This window comes from Trachurus japonicus, chromosome 12 (assembly GCF_045865225.1).
Source record: "Trachurus japonicus isolate A0001 chromosome 12, Traja_1.0".
NCBI classification, from domain to species: Eukaryota; Metazoa; Chordata; class Actinopteri; order Carangiformes; family Carangidae; genus Trachurus; species Trachurus japonicus.
Window position 1 is genome coordinate 23594464 of NC_140918.1, and position 20623 is coordinate 23615086.

The 20623-nt window shown below is 41.3% G+C and overlaps 1 protein-coding gene across 1 annotated transcript in view; it reads left to right on the plus strand.

Annotated features, from left to right (window-relative positions):
• Positions 1-20623, plus strand: part of tsc1b (TSC complex subunit 1b) — a 37938-nt gene that overhangs the window by 1530 nt on the left and 15785 nt on the right. Inside the window, exons 2-13 of the mRNA XM_085793879.1 lie at positions 6727-6948; positions 7164-7267; positions 8883-9035; positions 9975-10119; positions 10239-10393; positions 12324-12397; positions 12505-12683; positions 13393-13508; positions 17941-18106; positions 18225-18346; positions 18837-18930; positions 19754-19861. Of these exons, the coding sequence (XP_085650005.1) occupies positions 6840-6948; positions 7164-7267; positions 8883-9035; positions 9975-10119; positions 10239-10393; positions 12324-12397; positions 12505-12683; positions 13393-13508; positions 17941-18106; positions 18225-18346; positions 18837-18930; positions 19754-19861 (1525 nt within the window). The 5' untranslated portion in view covers positions 6727-6839. The remainder of the gene's footprint in view (positions 1-6726; positions 6949-7163; positions 7268-8882; positions 9036-9974; positions 10120-10238; positions 10394-12323; positions 12398-12504; positions 12684-13392; positions 13509-17940; positions 18107-18224; positions 18347-18836; positions 18931-19753; positions 19862-20623) is intronic.

Sequence of the window (20623 nt, forward strand, 5' to 3'; positions counted from 1 at the left end):
ACGTAGTCTAAAATAAGATGGCTGTCTCCTGATCTAAATTAAGGGGCCTGAGGTTGTAACACAGCTCAAGCTGCCTGTCAGTGCGTGAAGGACTCTGGGATATCCTGGGAGTGTAAGGCTGGTTTCAGATGCAGTAATGCGGTTTACCACGGTCTCCCAAAAAACTCAGATGTTATGGACTCAAATTTAATTCAATAAGATTTTCAGATGTTCCACAAATAAGTCCGGTTTGTGTTTGTGAACCAACCTTTGCAATCCTCTAAAAAAAAACAGGCCTGTGTGATGAATAACACGACATGAACACATGATATCAGTGGTGATGTTGCACTCTGTGAACATCTGCGTCAAAGCACAATCTGAGCGGACCGTGACGGTGTAAACACAAACCAGAGTCCAATCGGAAAGCAGGAAGTCGTGTTGCCGTCATGTCCACGCAACATCCTGAAAAATACACGACAACATGGGCTCGTTGTGATGCATGAGGGTTTATATGATGAGCAGAAAATGAAGGTTTGATTATCAGGACCTGCAGTGGGGATGGAGGTAACACAACCTGCTCTCTGATTGGACCATTTTTCAGATTCAGGTGTAAAAACAGGGTCAAACTTCATGCTTGTAACTTCAGCGTCACATATGATGTGACTGAGTTTTACACTTAATTTTCTTTGCTCTGTATCTGCACAGATGTTAACAAGAGCATTTCTAAGTGTTGAGTTTTTATCCACACAGTCTCTTTTCTTCTAACAGATCTTTTCCACACATGTGCAGACTTGAAGTTCTCACTCTGATTTATTTTACGTCCACAATTTTAGGTCCACAAATTTGGAACTATTTGTCAACATCACTTTACAAGCTTAACATCTTGTTGACCTTAATTTGAGCCCATAAAATGTCCTCTTCATGCTGCTTGTCTTGTGTCTTTTGGCACTGAGGGATTTTAAATGGTATTCACTTTGCTGTCTTTGAATAGTTTATTTTTCTCGTGTTTGTGGGAAATTGTCTTGTAATTATGAAACATGATCCACAATTTTGTTGTATTTTTATTCAATTACTAAATTTCTTGAACAGCGAAACTGCCAACCAAACAATCAAACTTCAAGTTTGACCTCAGAGCCTAATGAGATAAACAACCACATGAGGGTTTAAATGACAGCTATTTAGATAAATATCAGAGAACTCTTTACTAGAACCCTTGTGCATAGCCTGGCCTTACACTGTAGGTTCTCATTAAAATTGGTTTGAAATAAAAATCTGCTTTTATCATCATATTCAGGTATATTAAATTAATTGATCTGAGAATAATTGTAAACTCAGTCAAAACAATTGACCATTGTCTCAGAATTTGATTGTATTAAATTATATTAGCAGGCGTGCATAACATTCACCTCTTATCATATTGACTTGTAAGTTTCTGTGCCTTTATAAAGCAAATTGCAAGTGCACAGTCACTGGTCCCAGCTTCTCAAATTTGACACTTGGCTGCTTTTCTTTGTCTTGATGTCTCCATGCTGGAGACAGCGGTGGCCGCAGGTTATTGTCTGTCCATCCAATTCTGGTGAATACACCATCTCAGCACCGCCGCCCTTGAGGGAATTCCTTGAAATTTGCCACCAATGTTCACATGAACCGAAGGATGAACTGATTAGATTTTGTTGCTCAGAGGTCAAAGGTCAATTTTGTTTTTGCTATTATAGTTGAAATGTCTCGGACAAACTTGGACATAAACTGCAGCTATTTATAGGTGGTCGACTAGAAAATGTATCAGCCACCAATGTGATTATCCATTTGTCATTTTAGTTATTTTTTTTTTGAGAAAAACAGAAGTGACAAAGTGACATGATAGTAAATGAAACAAACTAGAACTTGTGACAGTGTCACTGTTTTGGATGTTTTAGTCTAAAAGGTGAATTTATTATCAAGAAAATATTTACTATCAAAAATATATAAGCAGCAGTTAAATTGGTACCAAAAGTAATTTCAGTATAACTTTGACATATTTGCTGTTTTGACTGTTTTTTGAACAGAAAGGAGAAATTTGAGGATGTGAGCTGTGAAAAAATGTTGAATGTTAATCTTTTTTGACTTTTTATAAAACACACAATTAGTTTTTTTTAAATAAAGAAAATAATTAGTAGTGAGTACTCAATAATGAAAATGATGTTGGTTGTTGCCCTAAGTGCTGCTGAGGTTGGTAAAGTCCACAATATTTCTATTTTCCTGAAACAAGCTTCTCTCTGCTAACTGAGCAGGGCAGGTTGGTTCATGGTAATAATGGTTTGTCTCTGGTTTTTTTTGTCTTGTTTTTTTTAAACGAAAAACTGCTTGAAAGTATTGACTCAGGAGAAAAGGAGCCTGTTGGTAGCAGCTCGCACATAGCCAAATGTTATTTCCAGCATGTACATGGAAGCGCTTGGGCTGCATAAAGCTCCTTTGTGTCCTCCTGACCGGAGTGTTTTCGCAAGCTGCCTGAGAATCACACTCGGTGTGGCTCATGTTTGTGCCACTGACCTGTCCCAGCGCGAAGAAGATGAGGGTGGAAAAACAGTCCACACCCCCCGACTCCCTGAAAACCCCATGACCGGGCGGCTAATTGATAACAAGGGGACAATTGCGTCGTGACTTCGTCTGTGAATCAACATACAGGAACTTATTCAAGCTTTTTATTGCCTTGTTTTGATTCTCTGTGAACATGGGGAGAGGCACTGCCGCCACCTTCCCCCCCCCATAGCGTCTTAATCTGACATAAGATTTCATGAGAGGAAATGAGATAAATCGTCTCGTCTCACTTTCTAAACAAGCGCCACGTTATCTTGGTTTTTCATAGCATGTGACTCTGTGTTGAAAGGCCCGTTATCCCGCGCTAATGAAACGTTTATACTCTTTAAGCTGGTAAAATACACAGCCAATTTCAACCATATTAGGATTCTAATCAGTTGAGTTGAGTGTGCGGCCTAAAGTGTCGAAGGGAGATCTGAGAGACTGATGAGATCTCTGGTGCTGATTCATAACTCCTGTTAGGGAATAAGCTGCCGGGTGCACCGGTGCAGACACCCTGATGATAATGACCTGCCTATCAGGATTATTTATGCCTGTTTTTCAGATGGAGATTTGCACAGCTCTCCTTTACTTTAATGACTGACTCAGCGTCTCGTCTAAATGCACCGCGGACATCGCTGATAGGCTTGTAACCTGAAATTGTAAACACATAGGGTGAGTTTGTGTTTTTAAAGCAAAGTTCCGGCTGTGGTGTAATAGCTGTTAAATAAAATATACCTCATGAGTTCAAGTCTTTGCTCAAGGCAGCAGTGGTTAAACAGGGAGGATTGACATGAGTTGGCTTTAGCGGCGTCAGATAAGGTGCAGGTCATGTATTGGGATCCGTCACACAGTCTTAATTACATCTCTGAGGGTTTTTCCGCCTTATTTGTTTGATTAATCCATCCCCAGTCTGTTCTCTGGACTTGCCTTGGTTTGTGCTTCACTGTGATAGTTCAGGTCTGTTGTGTTGTACAGCTGTGTGTGACTCAGTTGTAATTCTCTCAGCTCATGTAAACTGAACACTAAGATTGGTGTAGAAGATTGGTGATGAAATTAGTGTTTCTGTAGAGCTCAGGTTACAATAGTGAGAAAAGTGACGGTGCTGACTGTGTAGTTTGGTGTCGTCACACTGTCAGGGCTTAACAGGACACCTGAATAAAATGAGACTTTGTTAGGATCACCACTAACAATAATGAGGATTTGCTATTTAAATATCAATTAGTTACTAATGCAGGAATTTAACATTGTTTGATTTTTATAATTTTTATATCTGCATTAAATATTAGCACTTGACCATAAAAATGGTAATTTAAATAATTCTCTGGAAAATATACAGTCATAATACCTTAAATAAAGTACTTTTAATACTATGCAGAATTAAAAATGTGTTTACTATTAACATATTAACATTTAAATATTTACAACACTGATGTAAGATTATCTTATAAAATTGCTAAGGCTAGCATGCTAGCAAGGAAGTTTTTCACCGACATGCTGATGCTGAAAAATAAAGCTGGTGAGACTGAACCAGGGGTCTCATTTATAAAACTGTGCAGGATTCTTACTAAAAGTGTATGTATGCCCAAAAGCCAAAGTTTGCGTGTGCCAAAAAATATACATATTTATAAAAGACAAACTCGGCATTATAAATCACAGAGTTCCTGCAAGTGTGCGCAGCTGAATCGGCTTCACGTTGCGCCCTGTACACACCCTTTTTTTCAACCATAGATGGTCAATGCAAACCACCACATGAATGTGATCTGCATGTCATTGAGCCTGATGTGCTGTTGTTCTGTCGGTGTTGTAAATTGGCTGCAGGTGTGAAAGTGGCGTAACAAGAAAACAGAATGTAACGACTTAATTGACTCTCGATCATATGTTCACAGTGAGTATCATAGGAAAAGATCTAGTTATTTACACCATGTTAGGACTGGATGCCTTATTCCATGCAGCCGCGCCCGCGCCGTCCTGTCCTCCCCATGCGCTCCGGGAGTGGACAATATGACGGAGAGACAGTGGTGATTAAATACAGAGAAGGAATTTTGATTTTGAATTTCCAGATTCTAAGAGGATGTTTCCAAAACAATTACTCAGAACAATGCAAAAATAACACTGTTGAGTTAAATCATTCTGATCTAACGCATGGTACGGGTTGAAATTAAATGTGTGACAGGCGATAATAAAAACATAATCTGATTTCAGTTCACAGCCACACCATCTTTGTCACCAATTCCCCTTTTCCTCCAAATTATGCGTACGTATATAGGTCAGTTTTTTATAAATCACAACCTTTGCGTGGAAAGTGTGCGTACGCCACGTTTATATATGAGGCCCCAGAGCAGTTAAGTTTAGGGCCGTAAAACCAAAGCATTGTTTTAAAAGACAATAAAATGCACCTGTAGTGCTGAGGGGAACTTTCTGTGGCCTCACCACTACAAACACTTCATTTTCATACGCTGCTAAACGGTAAGATAAATCAACCAATTAGAGCAGCCTCTGTTGCGAAAATGTTGGTATAATCTAATTTAGATACGTCTGTTGAATTGGCAAACAAGTGAAGACAGCTCACATTTGTTCGCTATCTCTGCACCTTGTGCCGGTTAATGCCATTTTAGCCAACGCACACCTTGCAATCATTGTTTTCGGTTGTACTTGTAGATTAAAACAAACATTGTGTTATCAGTCCGTGGACGTTGCAGTACAACCGTAGACGTTCAGGGTTGAGTCCTTTTGCATAACGGTGCCTCAGTGGTGGTAATGTGGTCGGGGGAAATTGCTGTGCTTTCACTTTGTTCAGTCCACTACTTTATCCTGTCACAGCCCGGACAAACCATGACCTCACAAAGATGTAACCTTGTCAGTTCATGAAAACAGCCTTAGGTCTTTTAAGGGTTCCTCATCAGGATGTTACACCATCAATGTCTCTTTAAATTAATGGCTTACATGACACAAAAAATGTATGAATAGTGAAAACCAGCAACGGAACTGCAGTACTATTGATTTGGATTAAAATAATAATGTGACATTACTAGACAGAGTTGTTTTCGAGGCAAATGCATAACCGGAACTACATTCCAGACACGGCTGCTGGGCGGAGTGATTTCAAAAGCACAAGTAGTTCCAAGTATTTGCTTCATGTGTCGTAATGTTACATATTATTAGGGGTGGGAGAAAAAATCGACTCACATAAATATCGCAATATCTTTTTTGACGATTTTGAAATGGATTTTTTTTTTTTTCAAAAATTGATTTTTTTAAAAATATTGTGCAATGTGCATTTGTTAACCTTTTTTACATACAGAGAGTACAGGTTTTGAAAAGGGTTTAAGTTCACTTTATAATGGAGTATGTTAATTTATAGGCTTCTACAGTATTTGTGTGCAGATAAATGTTAAAAATGCAGACTAAAAATCGAGAGAATCTGCAATATTGTAGAATCGCAATTTAAATTGAATCGCTGTCCAAAAAATTGTAGAAGAATCGTATCGGGAGAAAAGCATATCGTCCCAGCCTTAATAATTATACATGATTATGTCATAGCGTGGTGAATGTGCAGGTCACAACTTCTCCACAAGAGTGTTTTGGAGTTGGATTGTGTGTTTGATGAGTTTTGAGGGACAGGGGACCTGTAACATTACCTCAGTTATGTTCACTGAGCAGCTCACGTCTCTGCCCTGTGGATTTCAAAACAATGTGCACCGACAATTATAGGTAACGAACCTACTGCTATAATAAAAAATGTTGAACTATCCCTTTAATACACAAAAATCAGTAACAACCCTTTTTATGTGCATTATGACCATAAATCGCAGCAACAGTGTTGTTGAATATAGGGGCTGAAATGGGATTTCTCTGAGGATAATGTCCCATGATGTCATCCAAAATGTGGTTCATTCTATTCCTGAGGGACCTTATTTTTAATGTCTGAGAAAATAAGATCAAGTTCAGTTGTTTTTGCTTTTCCACTAGCACTTGAGCGCAACATCCAACATGAGAATCAAACCCGCTAATTTGAAAAACACACCGGCAACAGCGACCACTGATCTGTACCGAGACTGTTGCTGTTCTGCAGCAGAAGCCATGTGCTCCAGTGCAGAGTTGGTATTGTCACGTGATCATTAATCCTCGATCTCCTCCAAATAATTCCCGGAACAGTTTGTGATGATTTGGTCTGTGGATGTGATGCAGAGGTGCCTGGAGACTGTATTGGAGGGTGGCCCCCAGGAGTCCTCCAGGCAGGCAGGGACGGACACCGTGAGAGAGACGCTACCTCCACCTCCACCTCCAGCACTGCCGCCACCATGGCCAGGGAGCAGCCCAACGTGGGGGACCTCCTCCCACTCCTGGAGACCTCCGACCTCCACCAGCTAGAAGAGATCCGAGGCCTTATCAACGAGCAGCTCAGCACTGGTACGGCCGCTTTAACGTCACATTTATGTATCTTTCTGTGCTCAGCTGCACGGTGACCTCTTTGTAACCGGTTCAATTTGCCTTGGCCAGGACGGCAAGATCAGACCGGAACGATTTTAAGTGTCCCTGTTCTGGTTCTTCTGACTCAGTATGTCTGCCTCTCTTTCTTCACAAGAGAATACCAACTTGTTTTATTTTTCCTGTTTTCCTCAAAGAGCGAGGGTCCATGCTGCTGAACGGGCTGGTGGACTACTTCTTGGAAACAAATTCTGCCCAGGCCATGCATATCCTCTCCTCAGTCAGAGAGCCACACGACAAGGTGAGAAATAGAGGGAATTGAGTCACTGTGATCAGGATATATCTGCTCAAGATACTGAAGAAATGTATCTCCATTTACATCCAATCCAGAGTTCAAGGTTATGACGTCGATAAGAAAATCCCCCCTTTATATACATTTAAAAAAAAACAACTAAACTTATTTATTGACCATATTCACATTTTAGGAACAGACTGAAAAGGGCAAAAAAAAATACAAAACAGAACAAATAAGAAGTCAAGGAGTGATCTGTAAGCCCATAATACCATTCACAATTACATAGGCAAGGCAAGGCAATTTTATTACATATATTTATTACATACAGTCAATTATTAATACCGTATTTTCCGGACTATAAGTCGCGTTTTTTTTCTAGTTTGGCTGGCCATGTGACCTATATTCAGAAGCGACTTATTTTAAAAAAAAAACCTACGCTATGACCACAAGAGGGAAGCGAGGGTTTTATTTCTAAATCCCTCCTCATTCAGTAGCTCATCTTCATCTTCCTCACGTGCTGTTCTCCTCGCTGCACTGTCTGACCTGTCTCCGTTGCGCCCAGTCCATTCAGAGTATTTTCACAGCGTATTCTGCGGCCCGTCTTCGGTTCTGCTCCGGTCCCGACTGGGCTCCGGACACGGAGCAGAGAGCCAGGTCTGACAGTGCAGGGCTGTCCCTCTCTGAAGGGGAGGAGAGGTCGGCTTCACACCCGTCCGTCTTCACAGACAGTCCACAAAGGGTTTCTGATCACAGGGTTTCCCGCAGCGCTTTCCTGTTAACACCGCCTTAACAACAAAGAGCTGGCGCCTAAACTAGCGTGTTTGAAAAAATAAATGCGACTTATAAACCGGTGCGACTTATATATGTTTTTTTCCTCTTCATGACGTATTTTTAGGCAGATGCGACTAATACTCCGGTGCGACATATAGTCCGGAAAATACGGTAATCTATCTCATTGGCTAAATCAGCACGCCATTTTTTCCACCGTTTTTCACCCAAATCTCTGTTTCTTTACTATTAAACACATTGTAAATATCGTAGTTTGAATTTTGAGAAGTTTTAGGCAAAACATTAGTGAAAAGAAATCACTGTTGATGTTGTAATGACGACTCTGTTGTCTGTGATTAGTCTCCAATTATGTGCTATAATGTGTCAAAATACAGTGATTCTTAAGCTGGAACCAGTAATAAAACAGTCATTCATTGTGTCGGTGGTTATGCCCTCAGCTGTTAGAAATGTCATCAGACTCTACCATGTTGTTGTTGCACTTTTTGTGTGTTTTTACACGTTGCCACAGTAACCCAATAGATGTGGGTTTTGTTGGCTTTGAGGTTGTCATAATTATTTCCACAGTCTTATTTGCATGTAATTGAAAGGTCCATACCACCCTGTTGCTTTGACTTGCGTTGTAATAGAAACACAGTGGTGGTCTTTGGTTGTGTTTTGTTACTTCAGATGTTTTGCACATTTTATAATCTGAATGTATTTAAACAGATGTGTAAAAAAAACAAGTTTCTTCTAATATGTTTTAATTAAAAACAACAAGGCCAGCAGCTTACATGAAAGATAACCAGGCTTAACACAACGCTAACCCTGCTGTACGTCCTCCCCCCACTCGCAGCACCTTCTGGACAAGATGAACGAGTGTATGACCAAACAGGCCTGCCGACTGCCCACCCTCACCCTGCTCGGCCATGTAATCCGCAAGCAGCCGTCCTGGATCCACAAGATTGCTCGATACCCTCTGCTGCTCTCGCTGCTGAAATGCCTAAAGGTAACGGCCCAGTTATGAGTCAGTGAACAAAGAGCCCCCCTTGTCAAGGCACTGAGAGGTATGTGGATGGATGAGGATTAGATATTTCTCATCCATCTGCTCTTTAGATCTCATGCGATAATCAGTCCCCGGCATGTGTTTTCATCATGTTCGCAAGGCGGCGCTTAGCAGATACTAATTAGTGGCAAATTGTTTGGCTTTCAAGCCTTTTTAGAAAACTATACAGATGTGGCTTTTACAGAGCGAGTTTTTAATACTGGTGGGCACTGAAAGGTTGTTGTCAGACTACAGAACAGTGAGTTCCTCACAGGTTTGATGCAGCATGTTATTGATTAGCTCTGTCACTCAGTGCCTCCCAGAGCAACACTGCTTGTTTGTCTTCTCAAACTGAACAGAAGTGCGGTTTGTGAAGTTTGTTGATTAACCCTTGATTAGGTTAGGTTTTAAACATGCTGGCAGCCAAGCTCCTGATGGCAATGTTTGTCGGTCCACTGCCTTTTGTGCACGCCGAATTATTTTGACCAGTACTGGATGAATTGCCATGAAATGCAGCACATACATTCATGTCCAATTCAGTTGAACTGTGTGAATTTTGTTCCCACAATGCATTCATGTATGCCCATGATATTAAAGGGATAGTTTGGCCCATTGCCATAATCCCTATAGTTTTAGCCGTTCTAATAATAACTTGCACCAACAATTAAAGGTAACAAACCTATACTATAGGGATTATGGCAATGGGCCAATTTGCCAAAATGTTGAACTATCCCTTTAAATGCTGGTTAACAGGGAAGAGCACCTAAGCAAGAGATGTTGCTGGCGCAATTTTTCTTTTCACTATGATACATAAACAATATTCACGGAATTAAGGGATTTAATTCCAGCCTTTAAATGTCAAATAGCATTGTTGTTAAGTCTAATATTGTAATTTCCTGGCAGACGGATACAGACGTAGTGGTGCTGATAACTGGAGTGCTTGTCCTGATCACTCTGCTACCCATGATCCCTCAAGCCGGGAAACAACACCTGTGGGAGTATTTTGACATCTTCGGCCGCCTGGCATCCTGGAACCTAAAGAACCCCGGTAGGAATCTGTTGTCGTGTCTCAAAAAACACATCATTGAGACGTGTATGTATTTAATTATTGAATATAGAGTAAATTTAGAGCAGAATCTCACTCACTTTTTTACCCCACACATTCAGGTCACGTTTTGGAAGTGTATCTAATCCACCTGCACGCCAGTGTCTATTCACTCTTCCACCGCCTCTACGGCATGTACCCATGCAACTTTGTGTCCTACCTACGATCCCACTACAGCATGAAGGAGAACATGGAAACATTTGAGGAGGTAGTGAAGGTGAGGATCAGTGGTGACCAGCTGAAATACATATTGCATTTTATTTCAAGGGAATTGTATGATAAACTGTAAAAACAAATGTTCGCTGGAACATCGTTTTTCTTTTATGGCTACACCAGAGAGCTACGGTTCAGTTGATGGATTAGGTGGAAAATTTGATTTGGTACACTACTTCATTCACATCAGTTAAAAAAACAGGTTGTTGAAAATGAATCAAAAGAAAATACAAAAGCTCTGAAAATAACATCTGCATTTAGAGTGGTAAATCTTGTCATCTGTAAAAGGCCCTGTCTGTCAGCTAACAGGGAGGCTAGTTAGCTACAGTGCTGAAAAGATAAGAGATTGCCAGTATACCATCTTATATAAGTTAATTATATGAAGTAACCCTATTAAGGTAATTAGCTTTTATCTGAGTGTTTTTTCAGTATATTTTTAGGCTACTTTATTAGGTTTTCATGTCACCTTAAGGGACTTTTTGATAAATAACACTTTAGTTCAAATATACAGGCAGAGAAAAATCAGTGTCTAATAGATAGTCTTAAAGGCAGAAAAACATAGCCTACAAAAACATGTAGCATGTTAACTTTTCTTGGCATGTTATGACCACAGAGCCAGTCAGGAAGATTTAGGAAACAACAGTGAGGTCATGGAGGATAAATCAGGACACCAGGAGGAAAAGGTTTTTTTTGTAGTCAGTCAGTCACTCTTTACTTCTTTTTATGAGGCTCCGACTTCCAAGTCAGAGTTGTCAAACTCTCCTAACTGCACAGACTTGCTGTAAATTGATCATTTCAGCCTGATGAATGCCAGCTGTTCATGAGGAGCTGTTCCACTGTGTTTGTGGGCAAGTTTCACTCACCAAAAATAAAAACAAAAAACAACAACTTCACACTGTTGGAGCTCAGCAGATGAAATCACATTTAGCAGTGTCAGTCATCTAAGGGAGTTTTAACAAACAGGAAATATGAATATATTATTATATTTAAGATATCAATATTGATTAATACTGTATGTATAATGATGTATGACAACTCTGTCTATACAGCGGGTGGTTTGGTGCTGGTTCTAGTCCTTTATCACAGAGGAACAAATTGATTGTTTATCTCTTTCTATTATCTGGTATTTTCCAAGTGTTAAAGGAAGATTTCAACATTTTGGCAAATTCGCATATTGCCATAATCCTTGTAGTCTTATGAGTAGGTTCATTACCTTTAATTGTCAGTGCAAGCTGTTTTGAGATCGGCAGGGCAGATCTCAAAACAGCTTGCTCAGCTAACGCAATGGAGGCTCATGGTATTTCTACGTTTCCCTCATCAAACTAAATATACACAATCCAACAACTCCAAAACACTCTGGCGGACAAGTTGTGACCTGCACATTCACCACGCTATGACACAATAACGTATGATTATGTAAGATTATGACACATGAAGCAAATAAGAACTACTGTACTTGCGCTTTTGAAGTCGAGCAGCTGTGTCGGGAATGTAGTTCTGGTTACGTCTTTACCTCAAAAACAACTGTCTCTGTCTCGTAACGTTCCATTAATATTTCGCGGTGAATGTGAAGGTCCCAACTTGTCCATGAGAGCGTTTTGGAGTTGTTGGATTGTGTATTTGATGAGTTTGATGAGGGAAAGCCCAGGCAGAGCTCACGTCTGCCCTGCGGATTTCAAAACGGCTTGCACCGACAATTAAAGATTATGGCAATAGGAATTTGCCAAAATGTTGAAATATCCCTTTAAGTTGGAAAATTATTCAATTCCATTCTTTCATATCAGTTGAGGAGGTTCCTGGTGGGGAGGCTTTTTCATTTGAGTTTGAGATTAGGTTTAGCAGCAGTGTGGATATTTCTATGTTGCTCTGATCTCCAGTAATGTTTGTCAGACCGAATGATCCCTAACATAAACTCTGTCCATTCTCCCGTCCAGCCGATGCTTGAACACGTTCGTATACACCCTGAACTGGTGACAGGAACAAAAGACCATGAACTTGATCCCACAAGGCGAGTAGCAAACTCATTTTCTCCAGCAAGAAAGCAATTTGAATGTTTAATCTTCTCCCCAAGGTCTGCTGCATCACTGTGACTAATGCTGCCGTCATCTGTCGTAGGTGGAAAAAATATGAAATCCATGATATCGTCATCGAATGTGCCAAAGTGTCTCTAGACCCCAAGGAGGCCTCCTGTGAGGAGGGCTACGCCACCATGCCTGAGAACTTCTACCCCCAAGTCCACATGCGACCACAAGACTGCACTTCCAGCCCCTACACAGACCTCCACAGCAGCTACGGTCAGAAAACACCTCACACACATGAAACCTGAAGGATGATAATACTGAAAACTGAAAACTACCTAGACTTAAAATAATAACATTTAACTATTTTTATAGTCAACATTGTTGATCATGGCGTCTCTTGTTGGCCAACACATACACTGAGGGAGTGAACTGTTTATATTTTTATTGGGCAGTTCTTTCCTCAACATGGTCAACAAGCTACAGCAGGAAACAGACTGTGATCACATGTGTTATGTTACAACAGGAAGTTACATCATCAGGTTAGCATTTGTTTTATCATGTTTGATCATGAGAAACTGTTTGTGTTTCTGACTAATCAATTTACATTGATGGACAAATTAAATGAAAATTCACTATTGCCATATTTTTGTATTCAAAATCTGTGGGAAAGTTGACATATTTTAAAGGTCTCATGGTGTAATTCTCTTAAATGTGTTTGAAAAATCTTCCTGCATCATCTAATCTCCACTATTTACCTTAAAAAAAATCTTATTTATTGTTTAAGAATATATTTTGACCATTTTGTTTTTACAAAAGCAATGATACTGTTAAAAGATAATTCATCCTCTCATGTCAAACATTGTGTCTTCCGACAGCGCTTTTAAAGGACAAACACTGAACAGTTGTGTCCAAAATAGCAGAGAAAGAGCAAAGGTTACGTCCATTTGAGAATTGATCAGACTGTTTATCTTCTTGACAACAGGAAGCTCCTCTTCGACCCCATTCTCAACTCCACGGCAGCCGCTACCCCCGCCTCTGTCCTTGCCCCCCTTCTCAGGGACACAGTCCTACCGCAGCCCACAGACCACCAGACGCCAGGTAAGATCATCCATAATCTGGTCAAACACTTGCAGAATCCCGGTTGAATGCACAGGACTGGTAAGTAACTTATGATCAGAGGATGAAACCAGAACAGCGTGTTGATAAGCTGGTTGCTGCTGGCTGATTTTCTCCTCTCTAGATGGAATCAGGACAATTTGATTCTTCAAATAACAGAGAGTACAAAATCTCCTCTGACATGTTCTTTTGACCCTCTCACTCCTCGCTTTTTCCGAACAGATGCAAGTCACACAGCGTTCTCTGATCTGGTCTTATCACAAAATATTGCTGAGTCACAGTTAGTGTGTGTCCCTGTAGTGTTTTTGTTTTTTTCACTTGTGGGCGGAAGTGTATGCGAAGCAAGCAAACAAACAAAGCGCTGCACCCACAGTCTTTTTAAGAGCCCCTGCCTCTTCAGAAAGACGCTGGTGTCGTCACTACAAACACCTTTTTTCAGGCAACCAATCGGAGCGTGGGCGTGATTCATCATCACCCTGGTAACCAAGAAAACAGAGGAGAAGCCTCCTCTGGTGGCGTCAGTCCATCCCAGCCGGAGCTGGAGCGCTGATGGTGAAGAAACCTCAAACAAATAAGTAATGGAGTTTCTATTATACAGCAGTGGTAGTGATACACTACCAGTCAAAGGTTTGGACACACCTTCTCATTCAATGTTTTTTTCTTTAATTTAAGTTTTACTAGGTGTTAAACAAAGAAGAATATGTTTTATATATTGGATTTTTCAAAGTAGCCACCTTTGATTGGAGCTTTTTGCACACTTTTGATTCTGTCATCAGCTTCATGAGGTCGTCACTGGAAACGGTTTTCCAACAGCCTTTAAGGAGTTCCCAGAGGTGCTGAGCATTTGTTGCCTTTTTTTTTGCCTTCACTCTGCGGTCTAACTCGTCCTAAGCCATCTCAATTGGGTTTACGTCAGGTGACAGATAAGACTTTTGTTTTTGATTAACACTTTTGGGTTTATTATATAATTCCATATGCGCTCCTTCATAGTTTTGATGTCATTAGTACGAATCTACAATGTAGATGGAATCAGGGCCGTTGTATAGGGGAGAAAGGTGATGGTAATTCTAGGGACCCAGCGCCCAGTAGGGCCCACAAAAACCCCAGTAGTCTAATCTTTGTATGACTGAATTATTCTGCATATGACCCTGACTAAGGGCCTGTCCCAATTCTCCCCCTAGCCCTAAATATTTGCCCTAACCCTATATTTTGCGCGTTCACGTGTAGGGGTAGGGTGTCCCATTACTGTAGGGAGCAAGGGGAAGTGCGATTTTGCCCTTAAAATCAGCCCTCAAAATGTAGTGAGGTCTGATGCGGGCTTAAACTAAGCTAACGGCGGCAGCAAAGCTAACGGTGGTAGCATCAGGACATCAGCTGTTAAAACCCTCCCGTTGTGGGACACGACATGAAACTACTCCAGTTAGCTCAGTCATGTTGTAACTCAGATATCCGCTGGAGAAAATATTTTTTCATGGACCGTTTATTGAGTCACTGAGTTATTAAAGTTAAACAGGTAGCTAACCGTTAGCCTGGCTAATCTCTGATAACCATGACTAATTACAAAAATTGTTTAGACTGAGATAAACAAACACAGCCAACGCAACAGGCAACACAACAGCGGAACCGCCCACATTTTTCCTGAATGAAAATAGTAGCACGCTCCACTGGTATAATTGTAAACATGTGACGTATGTTATCACGTTCGCTACGTTCACTACGCTAGTGGTGTCCCATTTCCATAGGAAAAGATTTTCAGCCACTTTTCCTCAACGAGGGGAATTTACGGTTGAGGGCACTCAAAACCAAGTGGAAGATTTAAGGGGGAGAATTGGGACAGGGCCTAGGACTCATAGTAATGCTGCATTAGCATCAAAACAAAGTAAATAATAAGGAAATAAAGAAATAATACATACATAGTCTAACTGTGCGTTCACACCAAAACCGTCACGTGACTGACGTCAAAGTTCGATCGCGCTGGTCATTGGGGAGCCGAAATACAAAAAAAAGAAAAAAAAGGCAGCCGACTGGCATCTCTATTCTGACAGGCTGCCGCCGGTTGCCGCTGAGCCGCGTCATAGCTCATTACCCTAAAGTTAAACCTGGCTCAACTTCTCATGTGGTGACGCTTTGGACGCTTAGGAAGCTTTGGACTCTTTGGACGCTTTGGAAGCGCGGCGACGCCTGTTGACGCTTTGGACGCTCAGTGTCGCCGTGCTCTCATTGAAAATGAATTGACTTCCGGCGTTTTTGACGCTTTGGAAGCTTTTGGTGTGAACGCACAGTAAGGAAAAAAGTGGAAAAGTCAGGGGGTAGGGGCCCACTTTAGTATTCTGTCAGGGGCCCCAGAATTCCTAGCAACGGCCCTGTAGATGGTAATAAAAATAAAGAAAGACCATTGAATGAGAAAGTGTGTCCAAACTTTTGACTGGTACTGTATTGTCCACATATTGGTAACCATAACCCATAGAAACAAACCATGTGAAGTGCTCCCCACCGTCCCTGCCAACGCTTTTCTGCCAGAGGAGTCGACAACACAGAGGATTCTCTGACTGCTCTAATTCCTAACTAATATTACATTACAGTGCTAACTTCGGAAAATACCATATTATCGGAGCCGTCCAGTACAGCAGCGCAATATTTTGCCGTTTATTATTCCTAGCCAACCTTTAAAAGATGTCGACTCTCTCTCTAGCTCGACTCTGCGCCCACTTGTGAATCAATGAACCGTTTCGGTGGAACTAAGTGATATTCTCTATCAATTACAAAGCAGACCAAACGTCACAGTTTCCCTCAACAACAGTCATGTTGACGCTGCACAAAGCCCTCAATTAGAGCAGCCGCTGCCCGCCTCGCTCTGTGGGACACGGAGAGAAAGTGACAGTCGGTCTTTGAGTCATCAGCGTCAGCAGGCAGGCAGTCTGGTCAAGCTTCAGGAACCGCGACGCATGCCCCCCGTCCTCACCCCGCCACCTCTCTGTAGCCTCTCCCGAGGGCCGGTTGCCTGGGAGATGCCATCTCTCTCTCTCTCTTTCTATTATTGGACCAGCCACACGAGGGGAGGGGTCTGGGTGTTTTTCTGCCCCCTGGGGTCTGTCTGAGGATTTGTGTCTGTGACCCAGACAGACGGGAAATCTGGAAAAAAAAACATGGGAGCAGCACCATTTGAAACACAGTTTGAGTTGTTGACTTCCTTCTTGCACCATAAAGACAAAAAAAACCTCATTCAGCTATTTTTCTGGCTCAGCAGTCGGAGAAGGAGACATGTTTGATCATTTTTGCTGCCAACATGTTCATGTTCACTGACATCAAAACGCTGAACCTCCACCTGCTCCACTTTGGTTACTAAGGAAAGTCTCAATTCGCAAACAAATAACTCAATTCAAAAGGGGGAAAATATGATCTTAAATCTGGATCTGTGGTTGAACGGTGAGCTCCTGGTAATCTCCAGTAGGAACGAGTCCAACCCAACTCCTCTTTATATGTGTTTTCAGCAGAAATGGTCTTTGTCCATCATTAAACAATGGAATCCTTTAAAGGGACAGTTCAACATTTTGGCAAATTGGCCCATTGCCACAGTCCCTATAGTTTAAGCAGTAGGTTTGTTACCTTTAATTATCAGTGCAAGCTATTTTTAGAACGGCGGAGCAGAGCCACGAGCTGCTCAGAGCTACGCTACGGAGGCTCATGGGATTTCTTGGTTTCCCTCATCAAACTCATCAAATACACAATCCAACAACTCCAAAACACTCTGGTGGACAAGTTGTGACCTACACATTCACCACGCTATGAGATAATAACGGAACGTTACGAGACAGAGTTGTTTTGAGGCAAATTCATACAAAACCGCTGATGCACGTTCCTGTGGGGGGCAGTTTTTCGGCAAGCAGTCTCTGCATTTGCTTCGAAAACAACTCCGTAGACTATAGTGATTATGGGCCAATTTGCCAAAATGTTGACTACACCTGGGCCTGCATATAGTGGATTAAAATAATAAGAATTATTAAACAGAAATGTTTTAAAATAGGCAGAAATGACAAAAAATCCTTTTAAAAATATATCAGTGAAGTTTTTTGAGGATTTACTGTTGAAAATGAAATATACATTTTTCTCTAAATATACTCTTCACGATTGACAAAATATGCTTTTTGCAGTTATAGTAAAGCAAGCAAGGACACGTACTGATTAAATATGTTTCCCAGGTTGAGATTGATAACCATGTGTCCCATACAGACTCGTACAGAACAGTAAAATTACAGTCAAGCAGACAAGTAGTTTAGTGTTGTATAATTACTAGAAACAGTGGAAAACGAACTATCCCAAGTGTCATACTGTTCCTCGAAGGGGAAATGTATCAAACTTGAAGATTTGTGTCAGATCTGTGATAGTTGTGCTGTTTTGGTCTTTTTCTTTGCAGAACTCCACCTGTGAACACAACTCTTCCTGCGGTGGGAAGGACCCTCTGTGGAGCCCCTCCTCGTTGTGTGGCATGGCCACGCCCCCCTCCTCCAGGGGCATGTCGCCCAACTTAGAGCTCTCCCACAGTGCCTCACACCTTCCCAGCCGCTTCCACTGCACATCAGGTACGGCTTACATCATCGGGAAATATGTAACCGGGGCATCGGTGTGCTGTGGTGTTTGTTTAAGCTCTACCTTAGTGACACCCTGGAATTTCTTTTGCTGTTGATTTGATCTGAGCAGGAGGGAAAGGAACGCCTGCCTCCAGCACTCCAGCCACCTCCTCCCCTCCTCCCACCCTATCAGATGACTTCCCTATAATCTCCTTACCAGCTAACACAGTCCAGTCCAGTCCACCAAGAAAGGTATACACTTTGTAGATTTTATTTTTGTATTATACTGAACTCCACAAACAGACTTTTTGAAATAGTTTTACAGAATTGCAAAAGATCAGTTCGTTATTTATCACTATTGTGTATTTTTTCCTCAAACCTCACAAAAGCCTCATTGGATCCCGTTGCTCGTATGTTTCTTAATCAGGAACAATCAAACAAACATGAAGCCAAAGTATCTAGTTTGAGTCATTGTGAAAACTCATTTTCTTAAAAGTAGGAGGCAAATTGATTTTCCAAATGCTGTCTTTCATTTTTTCCCTCAGTAGTAAATGAATAGCAGAAAAGAGACACAATCATTTTATCATGTTACTGATTCTCAGCAGCCTTTTGGGTTACTCATTATAAACAAAAATCTGAACCTCAGTCAGTCATCAAATGATCTTTAAGTTGTGTTTTGGTGGTTTTGCACAAAGAAACCGACTGTTATCCATAATTCAAAATTAACTATGTGACTTTTCAGGATCGTCGACAAGGAGAGAGCAGTAAACCTTCTTTGGTGAGACAGGAGCCAGTGAAAGACACGGAGAAGAGTGGGGAAGTAACAACAAACCGAGGTTAGTCAAGATGAGGCACATTACTGCTGTTTATCAGATTAAATGAGACACTAACAGGTGTACATTGCATCTATAAGAGCTAATTGATGAATGAATCAATGAATAAAGTTTCACAAATTCATACAAGACCTGCTAGCATGCTAACGTGGGTCAAATGGCTCGTGCCAAATAGAGATGAGCATTTATTATATTGCCTCCAGCTGACACAAGACCTGTTAATGTATAGCTGTTGGCCTTTTTCCTGTAGTGACATAGCTCAGAGCGCACAGCGAATACAAGACCTGTCACCTGTCCAGCACTGTGCTGTCAAACCAGTCACATTACCGCTGCATCGCACTTGGGGATGAAAGAGTGAGCTGCAGCACCGGAATAAAGTTTCAAAAACACCCAATCACTGATCAAAGCGTCTCAGGCGGGTGCTCCGACACAGAGCGCCTCCCACAACGGGTCCTCGCAGCTGTGCGTGTCACCTCAGACAAACACGGCTGGTGTAATAGGAGTCAATTCTGCTCAGATGCACTCATTTTCACGTAAAAAGGGCAGGAGACACGTTGACACAAAGAAGATCTGGGTGCCTACCAACCGGATAAGACTGAGTATAATTTGGATTTGGCCCGACAGATGTCAGGCTGGAAGACCTGTCTTTGATGATCCTTGATTCATCATGTGGGATCACCGTCCTAATCCTAATGAGGTGCAAATCACCTCCTCAAAAATATCCACAAACAGAGGTGCATTTGTCGTTTTAATGTTTATGCCTTTTTTTTGAAGACGGGTTGTTGGCGTCACCCTGACACCTGTGATCTTTACATTCCCCCATCAGATGCAGGAGCTGCTGAGAATGTGTCCATGACTTTGACAGAGCTGTCGGTGTACATGAAGAAACAGGAGCTGGAGCTTCAGTTGAGAACAGAGAAAGAGAAGGAGGAGGGTGAGTATCGACTTCAGTGTATTCCATAGAAACGGATACAGCCACTCTATTGATGTCCTTTTTTTAAAAAAAAACCTAAATAAAATGTAAAAACAAACACTAATACCAAATTGGCCAAACAAACTTTTTTTTTCTTACAATTTATATTCAAAGTCTTACAATCCAAAGACAACTCAAATATTAGTATTGTTAAAATTGAGTGACTTTGTATAAAAACGTCCTTGTGTGATCCCTTTAAATCAAATCAAGGCTGCACACCTCACTGGTATTTATTAAACACATTAAATACCAATAGACAGATAAATGTCACATTTTATGAACAACGCATGCAAATTTCAGTCAGTACAGAGTTTGTTTTGACTAAACCAAAAACGGTTTTGTATTGGAAACTGATTCTCCTGTTAACTTAAATGAGCCTGAGCTCTTGGACTCGACTAAATGCTCGGGATGCTCACACATCCCTGCTCCTATCCCTGTGTATTTAACTAGCTTCACACAGGTGTTGGTTTAAATCCCACTTGAGCCACTACCAGCACTAAAACTAAATACACCCAACAGTGCTGTGAAACCACTTTGGAGAAAAGCATCTGCCAAATGGCATAAGCTCTGTTGCTAAAGCTACCTGCTTGTAGTTAAAAATGTTCTGTTCTCTGGAGGGGAAAAAAAACAACCACACAAGCCTTAAACCTCACTTATTCTGTCTGTTGGTTGGCTCCCGCTGCGAGGAGCAGACATTGACATTGACAACACACCGGTGTGTAC